This window comes from Bidens hawaiensis, unplaced genomic scaffold (genome assembly GCF_021521415.1).
Source record: "Bidens hawaiensis isolate Kalapana, Puna unplaced genomic scaffold, B.hawaiensis_p1.1 tig00054707_1, whole genome shotgun sequence".
Lineage (NCBI taxonomy): Eukaryota > Viridiplantae > Streptophyta > Magnoliopsida > Asterales > Asteraceae > Bidens > Bidens hawaiensis.
The window spans coordinates 70,880-90,763 of NW_027506298.1; the positions used below are offsets into that span (position 1 = coordinate 70,880).

The 19,884-nt window shown below is 36.6% G+C and overlaps 1 protein-coding gene across 1 annotated transcript; it reads right to left on the minus strand.

Annotated features, from left to right (window-relative positions):
* Window positions 1–12,578: 12,578 nt before the first annotated feature.
* Window positions 12,579–16,722, minus strand: LOC143617405 (DEAD-box ATP-dependent RNA helicase 15-like). Its single transcript, XM_077089977.1, has 12 exons — window positions 16,681–16,722; window positions 16,495–16,610; window positions 15,705–15,805; window positions 15,258–15,430; window positions 14,951–15,182; window positions 14,742–14,860; window positions 14,312–14,368; window positions 13,466–13,650; window positions 13,233–13,377; window positions 13,071–13,154; window positions 12,874–12,937; window positions 12,579–12,786 (listed from the first exon to the last, which is right to left on the minus strand). Exons 2-12 carry the CDS (start codon window positions 16,602–16,604, stop codon window positions 12,776–12,778), a joined length of 1,281 nt encoding a protein of 426 aa, XP_076946092.1. The 5' UTR covers window positions 16,605–16,610; window positions 16,681–16,722; the 3' UTR covers window positions 12,579–12,775.
* Between the last annotated feature and the right edge of the window lie 3,162 nt (window positions 16,723–19,884).

Consider the following 19,884-nt stretch of genomic DNA (forward strand, 5'->3'; position numbering starts at 1 on the left):
GAGGAAGCAAAACTTCACACCTATTATCAACCACGTTCAAAGGTTAACTTATCCTCAAAAGATGAAGAAAACCTACACGCAGGTCAGATAAGGGTAAAGTTTTGCCATCCTACTAAGTGCAAGTGACGGTATTACCCGCACAATCACGAGAGAGGAAGCAAAACTTCACACCTATTATCAACCACGTTCAAAGGTTAACTTATCCTCAAAAGATGAAGAAAACCTACACGCAGGTCAGAGGAAGGTTTAAGTTTAGCCATCCTACTAAGTGCAAGTGACGGTTCTACCCGCACAATCACGAAAGAGGTAGCAAAACTTTAACCCATTATCAACCACGTTCAACAGGTTAACTTATTCTACACTTGGAAAATTGCTAATTTAAACTAAGTATGCAAGTCATAAGTTTATAAAGCAAGAAACCCAAAGAAGGAAAAAACAATCTTATACGCAAAAAGATTAATATTTCACAAACGAATTATTACAAGAATGGCCGGGTAACTACCCGCCTACGAAAAGAAAATAAATACATCTGTACAAGACTATCCTAGCAATGGGAAGGGATCTTCAGGATCAGGCTTCAGGGCCACTTCCACTTGGACCAGCGCCGTCAGTAGAGCGTGGCTGTTCAAGGTAAGCCTTAAGGATAGGTAGCCCATCATCAGCAGCAGCAATTTCATTCACCTTCTCCACCACCGGATGCGGGAAGGCGGCGTATTGATTTACTGCTTGGTCATATATGACTTCGGTATCTACATTGTATAAAGGGAAGTTGGATGGCGGGACGCCTTTCTCAACAAACCCTAGACCAAGCAGGAAACCGACCCGTTCCCCATCCTCGTGAGAAGCGTTGAGGGCTGCGCTCATTGCATCATCGTAAGATGTCTCTGAAAAGACCCGATGCACAACCTACATAAGAAAATATACAAGTATCAACACCCTAATTACAAAGATAAGCGTGAAGACATGAAGATAGACATACCTGAGACAACGCTTCTCGAAGAAGCCATTCCTTGGCAACCAGAGCTTCTTTAAGGGCGGCTTGAGCTTGGGTGCAGGCGCGTTCGGCTTCGCTTTTGTTAAGTTTGGCAAGTAGCACTTCCTTTGCGGCAGCCTCTTCGACGCCCTTAAGCTTCCGCTCGGTGTGATCAAGCACGCCCCTCTGGTCCAGGATCTCTTGAAGTTTCTTGGCATCCTCCATCGCCAAGGCATCATGAGCACGTTGGAGAGCCTCCAATTTGGCCTTGAGCTCCTCGTTCTCCACGCGTAAAGGCTTAGCAACGGCTTCAGCCTTGGTGGCCCTCTCGGTTGCGTTCCTCGCAGTCTCCTTAGCCAGCCGAAGCTGTTCGTTAACAGCTTGGGCAGCCTTGGAGCGGGCCTCGAGTCGCGCTTGAACCTCAACCTCGAGGGCCTTGAAGGCCTTCTCCTTCTCCGCAGCAGCTGCGGCCAACTTTTGGTTCTCCTCCCGAAGAGCACGCGCTTGAGATACTTCCTTGGCGCGAGCTGCTTTTAACTTGTCGTTTTCACGACAAAGCAGCTCGACGCGCGGCTGCATCCGGGCTTGGAGAACCCGAAGCTCATTGGTTAGCCTACCCTCCTGGTAGCTAGCCATGGCTTCCCCCAACGCACCATGGGGAGCAGCGTGGCGAGCCCATTCCACGCACTCCACAGGGGTACGAAGGGTTGTTCCTCGGCGTATGTTCCATCGCGGAACATACACTTCATTGGAATCCGACACTGCAAAAAACAAAAAAACAGTTAGGAAAAGATAAAAAAAATAAAAGTGAAAAAGCGCCAAAGGAACCCTACGCACCTGTAGGGTCTATAACAGGCCGATAACCGCCGAACCCATCACCTGAACCCAAAGGAAACCCATCCAAAAGGTCAGGCAGATGGGAAGGTGGCAAAGATTGGCGAGTACTCCCATGCGTACCTGATGGGCCGGCCGTCGGTGCCGGTGGCGGGGGCATGGTGGGAGCCGCCGCAGTCGCTGCCGCAGAATCCGCGGCAAAAGTAACCGCCGGCTCTGTGAAGGATGCTGTAAAAATCGCACCCACAGCCGGCGGTGACGTCATCTCGGCTGGAACAGTCGGCTCAGAATGAGCAACTGAACCAGCGGAAGCAGGCGCAGGCGCCTGGGTCGACGCCTCAGGTAGGCTGACCAAGCCTACCGTCATTGGCGGAGAGGTAGTACTCGGCCCCTCACACTGGAATGCGCCAACATCCACACCTGCGTAAAGAAGAAAAGTGTTAAAAGACTTGGAAGATTAAACTACGAAGATAAAAGCCTAAGAGTTGTACTTACGGGTTTTCTTGAGCTTGAACGTACGGACGGGCGGGGACGAACCCGATGGAGCCGGTCTCTTGATGCCGGTCACCGTCGTCGTCATCGGTTCTCCGGAGGTAACAGTCGTAGCCTCCGGAACAGTGGTCTTCTCACCACCGGGGTTCCCCGCCAACTCTTCACTATCTGACTCGGTGTCAGATAGAAGCACCGGATCAGCTGTGGAGGCCACCTTCTCCTTCCCTTTCCCGACGGCAGCCCTCCTCTTCCGCACTAACGGAGGACCATCTGCGGATTCCTCAGAAGAAGACAGCATGTAAGGAATCCCAGCAGCGGGTACAGCACTGAGGGGTGGAGGAGAGAATAACGCCTTACCTGGCCGCCGGTGGCTCAGGATCTCGTGGCCCAGCGGATAGACCTCCACAAACCGATCCGCTGTTTGCTCCAGGATGGGCAACTCGTTCTCGTCAAGAGCACGAGTACCCACCCGCACGGGACCGTCAGCTTCCCGCGGGTACAGGAGCGACTCCAAATTGTTCCCCTCTGAAAGAAAAGAAACAGTTAGAGACAAACTCATATCAGCAAGAAAGAATAAGACATACCATAAGGAGTAGAGTTCAAACCGTATTCGAGAAGGATGGGAACCTGAGACGCCTCCTTCCATACCCGGCTCATCCCCAGCATCACCATCCCGGACTCCGCAAACCGGTAAACCGGAGATTGGACCCGGGATATCTTCGCAAACCATTCCGCCTCCTGGTAGTTGGTGGCGTGGTGGCTCGGAATGGCTTGGCCATTTTTAAACTTCATGGCAATAGGGACGGCGCGGGCAGAAATCTAGAAGAATTCCCGCTTCCACGATCGGAGACTGCGCTCGGTGGCGCAAATCTTCAAACCCTTAATCCGGGTTGTCAGGGTGTACCACCCCTGGATGCACCTCCAAGTATAGAAGGTCATCAGGCGGTCCACATAGGGCTCAATGCCCAAAATCCGGCACACCCACTCGAAGTGGCGAATCTTGGCGATCGCCATGGGGTGCAACTCGGTCAAATGCACACCGTGCCTCTCCAGGACACGGTAAACAAACTTTGTCAATGGGAACCTAAGATTCCCATAGACAAAGAATGAAGCATATACCCCGATCTTGCCACTGGGGGCATCGTACACGGTCTGATGGGGTTCAGGAAACTCAGGCTCGAGAGGATCGAGCATGAACTTCCTAACAACATACCGGTACTGATCGCCGGGCAGAGCACACTGGCACTCGCCAGCAGTACTCTTATCATCGACTACAGCTTCAGTATCATGTGAAGACATATTGCAAAGGAAGAAGAAACGATTTCGGAGGAATGCTCAACTGAATAAGAGTATTCACCAGAAATCGCCTTAGAGATGAAAGAGAAGTGAAGATGTGAATTACAAATGACCCTCTTCCCCTTTATATAGTGATCGCAATTAATGCGGTGAATTTAATGCGAAGGAGAGAGAAATCGAAGGTGCAATGAAACTATGACGTGTGGCAAAAAGCTAGCTGGCAACAGCTGTAAAAAGTACGCGTGCCAGAAATTTCGCGGCCACGCGCCCGAAAAATCGCTCCCACGCGCCTGAAAAAGCGTCTGAAACGACCATGTACTGTCACGTCACCATAACTTCCTTCACGTCCTGACACAGTCAGAAGAAACCGTCGCACGACGTTTCAGATGTTTGGACTGTTCTTATCCTCACCAACCTTTCGAATTTCAAAATTCAAAATTTAAAAAGATCATAAAGTAGGCGGGAAAATACCCCCCTTACCTTGGCAAACAAGTAACAGTAAGACGGATGCGGGTACAGTGTAAAGGCAAAACCCTTCACATACCTAGCACCCGCATGGAATTAAAGCCAAGAAAACCTTGGCGAACAAGTAACCGTAAGACGGATGCGGGTAGAGTGTAAAGGCAAAACCCTTCACATACCTAGCACCCGCAGGGAATTAAAGCCAAGAAAACCTTGGCGAACAAGTAACCGTAAGACGGATGCGGGTACAGTGTAAAGGCAAAACCCTTCACATACCTAGCACCCGCAGGGAATTGAAGCCAAGTACCTCGGCAACCAAGTAACTATAAGACGGGTGCGGATACAGTGTAAAGGCAAAACCCTTCACAAACCTAGCACCCGCAGGGAATTGACGCCAGGAATACCTTGGAAGTAAAATAACCGTAAGACAAGCGCAGGTACAGTGTTAAGGCAAAACCCTTCACATACCTAGCGCTCCGCTGGGAATTGAAACCAAGAAGGATCTTCTGGGCAATGCTTGCGGAAACGGAAATAACATCCCCGCATAGCGGGAACGTCGAGAACTACGTTGTTCGAAGCTCCAGGATGGAATTGGTGGTCTTAACATAATTGATCACTATGTTCAAAACCACCAAAACCTCAAGGAGAATCCACACAAGTGGGACTCAACGCTCCTGACGTGCGAGGAGATTACAGCCTACCCGCATCATACCCAAAGACCAAGCAGGAAACTCGGGCATTTCTGCAAGTGACAAGGACTTCCGCGGGAAGAATCCCCATGGAAAACCTTAGAAAAACCCTCTTCAAAACCCTCTGCTTAAGTCCAAAAGTTCACCTCACTTTATTAAACACTCATGAGAAGAACATTGGACTGGGGGGACTTGAAGAGGTAGGTCCCAGCAAAGCCCAGTTGGACCCGCAAGACTCACCTAAAAGAGGGACGTCTGCGCAGAAACCAACTGGATCCGCATGACCAACCATGCTCAGAGACGTGACGTCCTTACGCGCAGTACGCAAGCTGGTCCCGCAGGAAATGCCTCCCGATGGTGAAGGACTCCGCCTGTTCCCGCAGCCTCGGATACAAGCCATCAGGGAAGGCCACCCGCGCAGCAAGGCTACACGCACAAGGCACTTAGCTCTCACTCAGTGTCACCTGAAGGAATGAGCGAAGCCGGGAACAATCCCGCACAAGGGCGGGAGGGGGAATACTCCCGCCCAAATAAGCCAGTCCGTACGATACAGGAAGATCTTCTGTACTGTACCTGACGAGGTATGGGAAAAAGATCTGACTAAAGATACGACAGCTTATTGACAACAGTATGGCGAGCAACATGCTCCTGCACTGTATGTCACTATTAGCCGCTGCCTACTCACCAACTACTGCCATACCACGTGCGTAGCCGTCAATTGGTGGAACAGGAATAGTATACAGCAGGCCTGGTCGCTATCAGCCGCTACCTACCCACCAACTACCAGCAGGGCACGTGCGTAGGCTACTGTTGGTGGAACAGGAACACTGTTGCAGCCGGCCATACCTCTTTGGAAACCTACCTTCGGCTATAAATACCACAAATGGTATGACCATCTGATCTTATCATATCTTACCACATTATCATCATATTATACCTGATATCTGCTCTAGCAATCTCTTAATATACTTTTATATTTAAAGAGCAATCTAGTCTGATTCTCACGCCGGAGGGTGGTCACAAGGAGGAACCCCCCCCCCCCTTCTCAGTGACGAGCTCACGGTGTCTGTTTTGCAGGTTATCAGAAGAACCATCTTCCAAGGGTCTAACCCCTCGTGGGAAACATCTATCTAACCCCCAGGTTACCAGTAATCTGCCCGGGGTCCGGTTAGTGTTTCTTCAATCTACATATTCTTATTTGTTTGTGTGTCGTCTGGCTTAATAAACCGGTGGACAGTTAAGGTTTGCCAGATTCTTTTAATGTGAGTTTTAATTATCAATATCCAATATATAATAAAAAAAACCCAAACACAATGTTGAAAAAAATTACCTGAAATTGATATATGGAGCCTAGACGAAATCCACGGAAAGAGAAAACAATGACCACGACATCTGATCTCACTCCACGGGGTAACCGTCTCCCGCTAGACCGTAAATTAAAAGGTCGACTGATTCGTGTGCCCCATAAGGCCAATGAGGATGTCTTGAGTGTTGAGAACCGTGGTTGGGGATTAGACTTGAGAGACTCGTGCTGATAACGTGTTGTGAAACAAGCCTAATAGCCAAAACATGTGAGAAAGAGATGTAGGGAGAAAGATGAAGATTTCATTCATTAGGTCTGTATATTACATGAGATACAATGTGATATTTATAGGAAAGAAAAACTTGGAGAATAAGCTAATCTATATTAGGAGTTGATAATCATATCAATAACTATTCATAATAAATTAGTGTTTTTATCCTTTTAATTATTATAGTCAAATTAGTTAGATATATTAAATAGAGAGAGATTTATTATGGTTATATTAGTTTTATTAATTGAATAGAGAGATTGCATTTATTGTTGTATTTACGTCTATTTCATTTATTTTTAAACATTTAAAACCTAAAATAAAACTGGTGGCTCATATTTATTTATCGTATTTCTTGCACTAATAACATTTCACGTTTGAACTTAAACACACACACATTTGTTGGTATTATTTCCTACGTTCTCATGTTAAGATTAAAATGCACATAAACATTCCCCTATATATATATGATCAAGATCATGTGAGAACTTTTTGAGAATTGCGAAATATGAGAACCATTTTAGAGCACAAAAACCCAAAAATAAAAAAAATCATAAAACAAAAATAAACACAAAAATAAAAAGTAAAAAAACCAAAACTCTTATTTATCATCCCGGTTTCTAAAAAAACGAAAAAAATAAAATTCTTGGTTTAGCTAAATTATACATATATGTATAATTTAAGGTAAATGATAATGTACATACGTGTATATTACGTAAACTAGAGATTAAATGAAAGTATACATATGTGTATAGGTATAATACGAATTAAAAAAAACAGAAAAAAATTTCTCGATTTAGCGAAATTATACATATATATATAATATGTACATATATGTACGCATATGTTTTTTTATACACATATATATAATTTAAGGTAAATGATAATGTACATATGTATACATTGCGTAAACTAGAGATTAAATGAAAGTATACATATGTGTCATAATACGAAATGAAATATAAGAATTTTGGTTTTTTTTACTTTTTTAAAATTTTCGTTTTTTTTTTTGTTTTATAATTTTTAAATATTTTTTAGAGATATTTAGTGATCCAAAATGGTTCTCAAAGTTCTCAATTTGCCAAAGGTTTTCTTAGGATCCTTACCCTATATATATATATACACACACTAGATTTTATCCCCCGTATTACGGGGGTTGTTTTACATTATTCGTTTTTAATATTTATATATGTATATTTGGATTTTAATTTTATTTATTGTAAGAAAGTTAATAAATAATATACTTGAGGTTTGATGATGAAATGGTTTCACAAATAAATGATATGTTATAATCCGTTTTAAAAGCTATCTGGGTTTGGTGATACCCATTACCCTTTTATTTTCTTTATTATAAGATTGTTTCTTAATTATAAATAATATCTTTTTTTAAATAAAATAAGATATTAATTTTTAGTATATTCCTATTTTATAGGATTTTCATATCAAATATTGTGTATTAATTATAAATAATATCTTTTTCTTTTTAAATTGGATATTAAATTTTAGTATATCCCTATTTTATAGGATTTTCATATCAAATAATTGGTAAGATTAATTTTTAATTTAATGAGATATTATAACCCGTTTAAGAGCTATCTGGTTTTGGTAAGACCCATACCCATGAATTTGGGTTAAATCAATGAGAGGCCTCCATTTAAAAATTAAGAAATCCGGTGGCTTCAATAAAAAGGGGGAGCGACCACATCACGACACATAGGATTTTAAGGTTTTCGTTTATATATATTATAGATTATATATATATATATATATATTAAAGGGTTCAAATAAGAATAAAGAGTTTTCTAGGAATTGTAAGAACCAATAGATTTTTGACATTTGGCATTAAAACCTATGGTAAAAGAATAATTCTAGGAAACTATGTCGGTTATAATGGTGAAAGACTAATTCTAGGAAATTATGTCGGTTTTTAGTAATTTTAAATCTCAACCATTGATTAACATGATCCAATGGCTATGATTTATTCCTAGTATTCCTAGGAAACAATCTCTTTTTATTTTAACCCACCCCTATATATATATATATATATATATATATAGGGAAAGGATTAAGAGAAAACTCACCTTTAGGGAGAAAACTTAAAAACTCCTAACGAATTATTTTTAATTAAATATAAAAAAAATTCAAATTTCCGTTTTTGCCATCATTCTTATATTTTGGTCCCCTTCACTCGAAAAAAATATAAAAAATATTAAAAAATTAAAAAAAAAACCTGTTGTAATACACATGCGTATTACTGTGCGAAACCGTTGTATTACACATGTATATTACTATGTATTTTTAAGTTCGTTAGTTGTATATATTCAATATTTGTATATTGTATATGTGTAGTAGTGTTGTATTATATGAAAAAAATAATAATAAAATAAAAGTCGATGTAGTGCACATGTGCGTTAATGTTGTATTACACATACGTATTAATGTGTAATCGATGTGCGTATTAGTCTTATATTGCATATATACAATAGTGTGTATCAAATATGTGCAATAGTGTAGTATACTATGCAATACAAACACTTTTGCATACATGCAATGCACACCATTACACATGTGCACTACACCGACGAGGTTACCGACAAGGTTTTTTTTTTTTTTTTTGGAACTAATAACAAATACAAGAATAATGGAAAAAACAGAAACTTCAAAAAAAAAGTTTTTAAAAAGTTAAAAATAGCTTTTAGGTGTTCTTAAGAGTTTTCAAGTTTTCTTTTTAAAAGGAGTTTTTACTGTAGGGAGAGGATTAAGAGAAAACTCACCTTTACACTTCATTCTTGAGTTTTTTATTTAAGGTTTTGGAAAAGAAAAGATAAGAAAAATTTCCTTTTTTCATTCTTGAGTTTTTTCATTAAAAGAAAAGAAAAAGAATGAAAAGAAAAGTTAGGGTTTTTTTCCTTCAAAACTTTCCAGCCAAATATGGTCTGGTTCAGAAGGAAAGTTTATAGTCATGTATAATATTACTAATTTACCCTATTTTTTTCTTCCTATCTAACTCAATAATAAGGACATGATTGTAAAGTTACAATTTTTTTCCTATCTTTTCCTTCCTATCTAACTCAAGAATGTAATTAATACTTTCTTTTCTATTCTTTTATTTTAACTCGAGAATGTCCTTTAAATATATAATTTCTTTTCCTTTCTTCCCCTATCCAATCTTATCATTTCTTTTCTTTGTATTATAAACCCGAGAACGCAGTGTTAGGGAGTGTGTGTGTGTGTGTGTGTGTGTATATATATATATATATAGGCTAAGTATAAAATGAAAACCCACTTGAGTTGTGAAAACTCTAGAAACTCATTTTCAATCACATGTTTTTAATTAATGTTTAAATCTTGTAGTCCACAATTAAAGTGAATAAAAAATGTAAATATAAATATAACTTTTTCCCTCTCTTGAAAACATATATAAAAATTAGTCAAAAGATGTTAAAAAATAGCAAAACATTTTTTTTTGATGTTTTGTATTAAATGTTACAACATATATTACATGTAACAAAAAAAAACGATGTTACATAGGGTTTTCGCGGGTTTTCACAACCAAGTGGGTTTTTATTTTAACCTTATCCTATATATATATATATATATAATATATGGGATAGATATTTTGAGAACCTTGTTAATAAGTTGAATACTGGGTCAAGTGGTTTAAACACAAAATGCACACCTCTTCCCCTAGAATCTGAGCTCAAGTTGACCACTCTTTGTAAGGTTATAGAAACATATAATCGATACTATGAGGTGATTATGTACACTTATGTTTTTATATGGTGCTTTAAGTTGGTTGTGAACTATGCATTTTGATTGTTCGGATTATGTGAGAAGTTCATTAACACAAGTACTGTGGAATAAAAGTGTGGGAAAGCTGGTTAAACCTTTATTTAAAGATTTTACAAAGAGAAATAGAGGGGACGAATCGAACATGCAAAATGCCTACGAACTCGCATAAAAGATGGTCGTGAACTCGACTAGTATGGCTGAGATCAAAGAATCTCAAATCGGTTGAAAACAAGTTAGATTCACACAAGTTGAAACGGGGTATATATTGGATAAACAGAATATGCAGTATACACCTAAACAATTTTGTACCCATCTTCTAGAGCAAAACTTCTAGGATACAATTGTATATAGCATATACTAAATTCTGATTGCATTTAAAAATAATCAAATTTGTAACCATTTCTGACAATAAATGTAATATTAATAAACTAGGTTAATATCCCGTGCAGCACACAGACAAAAATATAGAAAACGTCAAATATACATATATGAAGTACATAATGAACATTATAATTTTATAAATTATATGGTATTACATTATGAATATTAATGAATGGATAATTGCATATATCCTAAAATACATAGCTTAATAAGAAATATTTGTATTTAAAAGAAATCAAAATGGAATGCTATAAATCTATACATACTAAGGAAAAGACAAAGTCATAATCAAATTATCTTAGGGGGTGTTTGGTACAGAGAATGGAAAAGGAGAGAAAATAGAAATGGAAATGGAATTGTAGATAAAGAGAATTGGTATGGAGAATGAGAATCATTTATCTTGTTTGGTACACGAGAAAATAAACAGAGAACTCTTCCATACCCAACCCCACCTCCACCCAACCTGACACCACTCACCACCGCAGCCCCACCACCACAGCCCCACCACCACCAGCACCACCACCACAGCACCACCACCACAGCCCCACACCACCAGCACCACCACCACAGCCCTTTCTTCAACCACAGCCCACCACCACCGGCTGCCGCCACCAAATCCCCTTCTTCAACCACAGTACACAAGAAATTAAAAAGATTCAAATTTTTGGAACATAAGATATAGAAAAAGGAGGCTCAGATCTGTCATCACTGCCTCTTTGGAGATTTTGTGGTGGTGGTTGTGGTGGCGATAATGATGATGATGATAATCAGAAGCCACCTGCGACCACCGCCGATTTCCACCACCACTGTCACCCACCTGCGACCACAATCACCCGACCATCTGAAAACCCTAACCTACCACGAACCACCACTTGAAACCCTAATCTCCGTTCACCCGTACCACCTGCAACCTACAACCGGTTACCATCTCTGTGTTCACCACTGCGAACGGCGGAGACGAGGTGGTGGTTGCAGACTTGGAGACGAGGTGGCGGTTGCAGACTTGGAGAAGAGGTGGCGGCCGGAGACGAGGTGGTGGTCGGAGACGAGGTGGTGGCCGGAGACGAGGTGGTGACATGCTATGAGGAGGCTGCTGAGAAATGGATTTCTCTTTGTTTTAAAGAGAAATGGAAATCTCTAGTTTTAGAGAAATAGAAAGAGAAATAGAAATGAAAAGTGAAAAACAAACAAAAGAAATATTTCTAATTCCATTTCTCCCCAATCAAATCCCTCTACCAAACACCCCCTAAGGGGTTGGTAAGACATAAAGAATTTAAAAGCAAGTTAGTTAGATTTTAAAACATTATGAACATCAAAAGATTAAACAAGATATATACACTTGCAGGGCTAAAACATTTTTGTTAGGGCTGTCAATTTATGACACGAACCTGTTAACATGAAATGACATGGGTTTTAACATGTTTGAGTTTGAGCTTAACAGGTTTCGTGCTTTAAACAAATCAGTCTGTTTAAATTCGTATCTTAAAGAAACATGTTAACCTGCAAGTAGCCTGCTTAGATATTTTAACTTAAAAAAAAGTTAATATTCACTCCTAAAGTCGTAAACCTAAAATCATACCTACATACATAAAGCATTTCATTTCTATCTGCTAGAACCCGATATTATATTTTAAATAGATGTTATATTTTGCTTTCATGGTTTTTTGATTAATGTATTTATGGTTTTTTAATTTCATATGTTATGGATTAATGTATTAATTATGAATTTCACACCCAGTCTTGGAACTTTTCGTTTCATCACATAGTATTCAATTATGCATTTCACACCCAGTCTTGAAACTTTTCGTTTCATCACATAATATTCATTGTCTTTAAACAGATCTCTTAACAAGGTTTAACATGTTAACCTGTTGCTAAACAGGTTCATATTCGTGTTTGAAAAAAAATGACACGATCAATCATCGTGTTGTGATCGTGTTTAGTACCAAAAGACATCGTGTCTTATCATGCGTGCCATGTCTGGCACACTTTGCAACCCTAAATTTTGTAGATGTTGCTAGATTCTTGAGTTGTTTCCTAAAACTTCATATTGCATGCATACTGACAAACCACCAGACAAATGAACTACTGAGAAACAGGTCTACATTGCATACTGCAGTTAATTAAACCTTAAAACTAGAAAAAGTCAGGAAAACAAGTTTATAGATGTTACAAAACTCAACATACCACAAGTTCAAGACTATAATCATGATCCGACAGACAACATTCATATCCGTTCATAATCCAGATGCCTGTCACACTTGCTAAATACCACGTTTGTCATCCTACGAAGGCACTGCACACAAATCCAAATTTTATTTTGTTTAGAGTTCTAAGAAAATATTAAACAACGAATAACGAGTGTTTGGATAAAAAAACTTACTATAAGTTGAAGTATCGATCTGCTCAGGAAGCTCTTTAATATCCACTTCAAACCTCTCCTGAACCTACAACCACCAAAACAAGAAAAATATCAACATTATAAAAAAACCATCAACATTATAAAGTAACCTTCATTTTACGTATTATAATAATAAGCCATCTTTTATCATTTTTAAAATCTCAAAGCTTGTAATATACCTGATTAAGAACATCTGAGTCGGCAGCTGAAGACACAAATGTGATTGCAAGACCTTTGGTTCCAAACCTTCCAGCTCTACCAACCTGTGACATTACCAAAACACCCGAGGTACTATATCAAAAAAATCGTTTGTAACGAATTAATATAAAAAGAAATATTACACGATGGAGATAAGTGTCAGCAGAATCTGGCATGTCATAATTTATGACAATGTTCACACGTTCAATATCAATACCCCGACCAACTAAATCTGTTGCCACCAAGATTCTCTTGTGTCCTTCCTTAAATCCCTTGTAGCGTGTCAGCCTGCAAATTATCCAATTGAATTCTTATAAACACGCATAGCATAAAACTAGAAATAACTATTAACTATTATTGTTTATATAAGACAAACCTTTCTTCCTGGGACATGCCAGAATGGATGCAGATTGAAGGGAAATTACACTCCACGAGCAATTTGTTGAGCTCAGCTGCTCTGCTTACACTTTTGACAAATATCACCACTTGATTAAAATCTAGCGCGTCGAGCAGATCATTCAGCTTACGGTTCTTCTCCAGCTCGCTTAATTTGATGTAGTGCTGTCATCAAAAGAAATGCAAGCGTAAGAAAATTCAAAAATATCATTACAATCACTGCTGAAAGTAGGCTTCTAAACCAACCAAACGTTCAATGAACCGTTCCAAAACTTTCTGTAATTAATTTAAACAAACAAGCATGAACACGTCTCATTGTTTATGTTCATTCATTTACGTTCAGGTTTGTTCGTTTACATTCATTGATTGTGTATTGATTTAAACTGACAGGCCCATTAAAATTCAGTCGAGTTTAAAAATAAATAATATTATAATTTAGCCTAGTTATATTTACCTCTTAGGCCCAACATATTATTAATATTCATCTTTGCTTTTAAATGGTATTTGCTCAGTTATGTCTGTTTATATATGTTCATCCGTGTCAGTTATATAAATATTCGTTCATTTATGTTTTGTTTACACTTTCGAACAATTTGTTTTTAAATGGTATTTGCTCAGTTATGTCTGTTTATACTATTAAGAACAAAATAAACTATCGTTAACACGCTCATTTTCTTAAAAAGAACATACACAAAACAAAAAAACAACGTTTCTTTAACTGTTCATGCTCGATCATTTGTTCAGTTGAAGTTAAATGAACAAACATGAAAATGCCGATTCCTGTTTGTTTACAAGCCTAAGCCTAATTATAAGTACAAGCACTTACCTGTACAAGTCCATGAAGGGTCAACTTGGCTTCATCATCAACATAAATTTCCATTGGCTGAAATGAACAAATATCATAGTAAAAGCATATTAGGAGTCTTCAGAAGCTAAGGGATCCATTATGAAATAACATCCGCGGATTCAAGATTCTGGTCCCATCTGATTGGTCCCCTTTTGCAGACGCTTTCAAATCAGACCAACCATGTTGGTAATCCATCACAGCTATCAACTATTAATTTTAATAAAACAAAAAGAAACCCTTCTGGAACACTTTGTAAGCTAAGAACAAATACAAAGGAAAAGAAAGTGAACCAATTGAACCCTCTTTTAACTACTTTCACACCCTCGAAACGCTCGTTTAAAATACGCAATTCCGTTATGAAAATGTTGACTTCAAAATTCAAGTAGAAGAGCTGGCCATGAAATATTACATCTTGCATAAACTTTTTGCAGACGGGGCGGATCTCCTTGCTGAGTGTAGCCGAAAACATCATAACTTGTTTATCATGAGGTGTCATTTTGAAGATTTCTTGCACATCTCTCCTCATATCTACAAAATAAAAAATATATTTACAAACTAAGAATATGTATATGAGCAAAAATATAATTGTTGATCAGTTCGTAACACATGAAAGCATACCAAGTGACTCGAGCATCTTGTCACACTCATCTAGTATAAAGTGCCTCACACTCTTCAATGCAAGATCTTTGTCTCTAGCAAGTGCGAGGACCCTTCCAGGTGTCCCGACAACAATATGAGGGCACTCGTTCTTCAGAAGCTCCTTGTGAATTTTGATGTTAACGCCACCATAAAAGACCGCAACCTTGATGTCAGTCAGATAAGTGCTGAATCTTTCAAACTCATGACAGATCTGTAAGTGAGACAAAACAGTTAAAAACCAGTACTTTAAATAACTAAAATAATCAGTTGTGGATAAGACACGTGCCTGATAAGCTAATTCTCTTGTGTGACATAAAACAAGGGCAGCTACTTGACCAGCAACAGGCTCAATTTGCTGCAGAGTTGACAAGACAAAAACAGCAGTCTTGCCCATACCAGACTTTGCTTGACAGATAACATCCATTCCCAGAATAGCTTGTGGTATGCACTCGTGTTGCACTGATGAAGAACCAAACAAATTGAGCTAAGCAATCCTCAGTTTTAAAAAAATTTACCAAATCTGAGCACATCTCCATATGACATGGGTATTGTTATTTACCTGCAATAAAGCACTAAAAGCCATTAAAAGAACATACCAGTCTGCTTCTGGTAAGCATACTACTAGTAGGAAAGCATCTTCATACTTATCAAACTAGTATTAATATTAATTATTAACAGTACAATCTTAAATAAATAAATAAATGGTATTTTGAATGGTTAGAAGAAAGCTTGCCTTCAGAAGGATGTTCAAACCCTGAATCCACAATAGCACGAAGTAGCTCTGGCTTCAAAAGAAAATCTCTGAATCCGGAACTGTGAATTCCTACATAGCCCCTAAATAAAGATGAATCCAAAAGAGGATCAGTCAACGCAAAAAAAAAAACTAAAAAAAGTTTACTTCAAAGGCAAAAACAGTTAACTCTTAACATTTCATGACCCTGTTAATCGTATCTCAAAATATTCATTATCATCCCCACAACATGTAACTACCATTAGCCACATGTTTTAACTGAAATTTGAATAAAAGTTTTGAGGTGCTCCTTGTGTGCATACATAATATAGGGCCGTCCAAACTGGTTGCCGCTCACTTGGAAAGAACCTGCTCGATTTTGGCTCGTTTCAGTTAGAAAACAAGCCAAGCACAAGCAAAGCCTCGCTTGGTTCAGTTCAGTTGTTTTGCTCGAATTATTTTTTCGTTTATTACTTTTATATATACTGTTTATGTATATACATAGCAAATACAACTTTTTGAAGTTTTATTGATTTCCCTCTTTTGTGTTGCTTCAATTTTAAAACCCTATCCGCTCGTTTTATGTATGTTTCCTCATTAAGTTTTAGACATTCTAGAGATTTTGGAGTTAAATTAATAACTTTTAGAAGTTTTAAAAATTTAAACTGAAAAGTTTATATAAAACAAAGCCGAACCAAGCTGCTCAATTTCAAGCACAGTGGTTAAATCAAAAGCATGTAACAATCTAAAACATAATAAAATAATAATAATAATAAGAGATCTATGTATGTACTTCTTAACGGCTTCGCCGTTGACTTTAAGAGGGGCGGAATCGGTGGCCTTGTCGTCCTCTTCCTCGTAATCGAGAAGCTCGTCCTCGTAGTCGTTCTCTGTTTCCCCCATTTCGATCTGAAATTATTAGAAATTGAAATCAGAAGCATGTAGATAGATAGATATACAAGTGCTTTGCTGTTCTGACCTTGGATCTGTGACGTTGACGATGAAGCTAGGGTTTAGGGATTGAAGCAAGCGTCTGTCTGCAGAGAAATAAAAATGTATGTTGGTATGGTTAACAGATAATAGATCAAGGGCGGTCCTTTTGAGATTGAGAGATAGAGAGATAGATAGATAGATAGATAGGGTCTGTGATTCAACCAAGTGGATCCACGAAATTTTAATATTAGCCCTTCAACTTCTCGGTTTTAGCAACTGGATCCACAAAACTTACCTATATTATACTCACAACCAAACCTCTGATCAAAACTTGTTTCTTTCTCTACTGCCTACCCATAGTTTTATGTGTTTTTTTAGTGTTTGCTAGGATAGTGGCCCGTATAATACACGGACGGAAAATAATAAATTTGTTAGGTAAATTTAGCATTTAAACTTATAATTTATAACCTTGAAATTAATGATTTTTAAACTTATAATTATAAGGCTAACCTTGAAAAACCATAAATTTTATAAGTTAAAAACCTAACAAATTGTAAGTAATGATTTTTTTTAAATTATAAGTATTACAAAATAAATATTCATGAAACAGTTATTTTATCATTTGTCGTTAACACTAAAAATCTACTATTGATAATTTAAACCATAAACTAATATTGAAAATGCCATTTAGATGTGCATGTTTATTAAAAACCATCCAAGTTAATAACGTTACATCTTCAAGTATCTATGTTACTTAAAACATCATACAACGTTTGCAAAACTTAAAAATTAAATGAACCTTTGAAATCAGAAAATCCACTGATTGAAAACGTTAGCTTGAATTCGATTCCCATGTATTTAACAAAACTTAAAAATTAACTGGTGACAAACTTTATTTGAAATAAAAAAATAACTTAATACTTGATTTAAAAAACAAGTAAGCAAGATCATGAATAATATATACGGAAAATAAAATAACGAATCATCTAAAAATGTGGAATATTATATCTTTGTTTTAATAATTACTATACACTATCGAAAATCTTGTAATAATGTAAAAGATTGACTTCGGGAATTTTTGCAATAATTTTAATGTTATATATTTAAAATATTCTTTTCGTTTTATTTTTTTTTAAACAAAACGTTAGTTAATTATCATAATTAAGAATGTTAGTTACATAGTTTAACTTTGAATTCTAGTGAAAAACCTAACAATTTATAATAAAACATTTCATAAGATGCCACACAATTTTATAAGTTAAAAACCTAACAATTTGTAAGTAATGATTTTTTTAAAATTATAAGTATTACAAAATAAATATTCATGAAACAGTTATTTTATCATTTGTCATTAACACTAAAAATCTACTATTGATAATTTAAACCATAAAATAATATTGAAAATACAATTTAGATGTGCATGTTTATTAAAAACCATCCAAGTTAATAACTTCTTTTTTTTTGTAATTAAGTTATATCTTCAAGTATTTATATTACTTAAAACATCATATATTGTTTGCAAAACTTAAAAACTAAATAAACCTTTGAAATTGGAATATTCACTGCTTGAAAACGTTAGCTTGAATTCGATTCCCATGTATTTAATAAATTAACCTTAAAAATTAACTGGTAACAAACTTTATTTGAAAAAAAAAAACCCTTAATACTTGATTTAAAAAAACAAGTAAGCAAGATCATGAATAATATATACGGAAAATAAAATAAGGAATCATCTAAAAATGTGGAATATTATATCTTTGTTTTAATAATTACTATACGCTATTGAAAATCTTGTAATAATGTAAAAGATTGACTTCGAAAATTTTGCAATAATTTTAATGTTATATATTTAAAATATTCTTGTTGTTTTATTGTTTTTTAAAATAAAACGTTAGTTAATTATCATAATTAAGATTGTCAGTTACATATTTTAACTTTGAATTCTAGTAAAAAAAGGAGTTAAAAATTGCAAAAAAGAAATAGTATTTTAGGAAAATGAATAATAAAAGTCAATTAAGTGATTATTGAATTAAATTAATAATGAATTAGATGGAAATATTATAAATGGTAATAACTTATGTGGCATCTTATGTGGACAAGCTAGTATGGTGTCATGTGAACAATATGCAATGCTTTGTTTTAATAATATAGTTAGATGTTGATGTTGATGTTGATCATGAATTTTAGAGCACAGTAAGGTTAAGAAAGACATATAATAAATGACAAAAATACCCCTGCTTTATCAACTTTTGTGTGATTTACACATTCATAATGACATATTAGATACACATATATTTTTTTGTCTGTATGTATTAATTTTGGGTTTTAAAGGATTTTGTGTGTTTTTAGTGTTTATGTTGCGACGAGTAGATTATAAGGTTAAATTAGTCACGACAAGTTAACTACTAATAAACTACTCGTGTAGGGAATGTAAACCGGGTAAACTAGTCATCGCGACTAAATGACTTATGAGTTACTCGTGGACGTTAATTACAAGGCATGAAACTTATTTAGTCGTGACGAGTATATGATTCGTGAACGTGCTCGTTACAGTTATTTCAAGGACACGCGGAAACTCTTAATTGGTTCTACAAACTACTCGTCACGACTAGTTTATAATACCTATTTCTGGATTTTTTTTGCAAATGATACCTAAAACTAGACATTTGTTTTCATAAATGCTTATTTTGGGAATTTTCCCTTAAATATATATGATTTTATTCTATAAAATTGTTTACTATTTTATATTTTAAAAAAATCAATCAATCAATCATACCCAGTGAAAAATCCCACCAATAGCAAAGTTATAAGTTGGGTCTAGGGAGGGTGGGATGTAGACACACCGTACCTCTATCCAATAGAATAGAGAGGTGGCTTCCAAAGAGACCCTCATCTCTAAAAATCATAAACATGTCAATTTAATTTCGAGCCTAATAATTTGTTTACAAGTTTTAACAAAAAAAATATTTCAATCTCGTATTATAAAAAATATGTATTTTTGAAAGTACTTTGTTTTTATAAAATTTACATAGAAATGTTCATAAAAAAGCTAAACAGGACTATGTTTTTAGAATTTTTATAAAATTTAAATAATATAACAAATTATATATAAAACTAATTATTTGAAAAGGAAAAAAAAGAAAATTAAATAGGTAACAATAGAAGAAAGCCATGTGAGTAATTGTGGGTTGTGACCTAGGTCACTTGAGTGACTAGGCAGTAATATAAAAATGATTTTATCTTTTTTTTT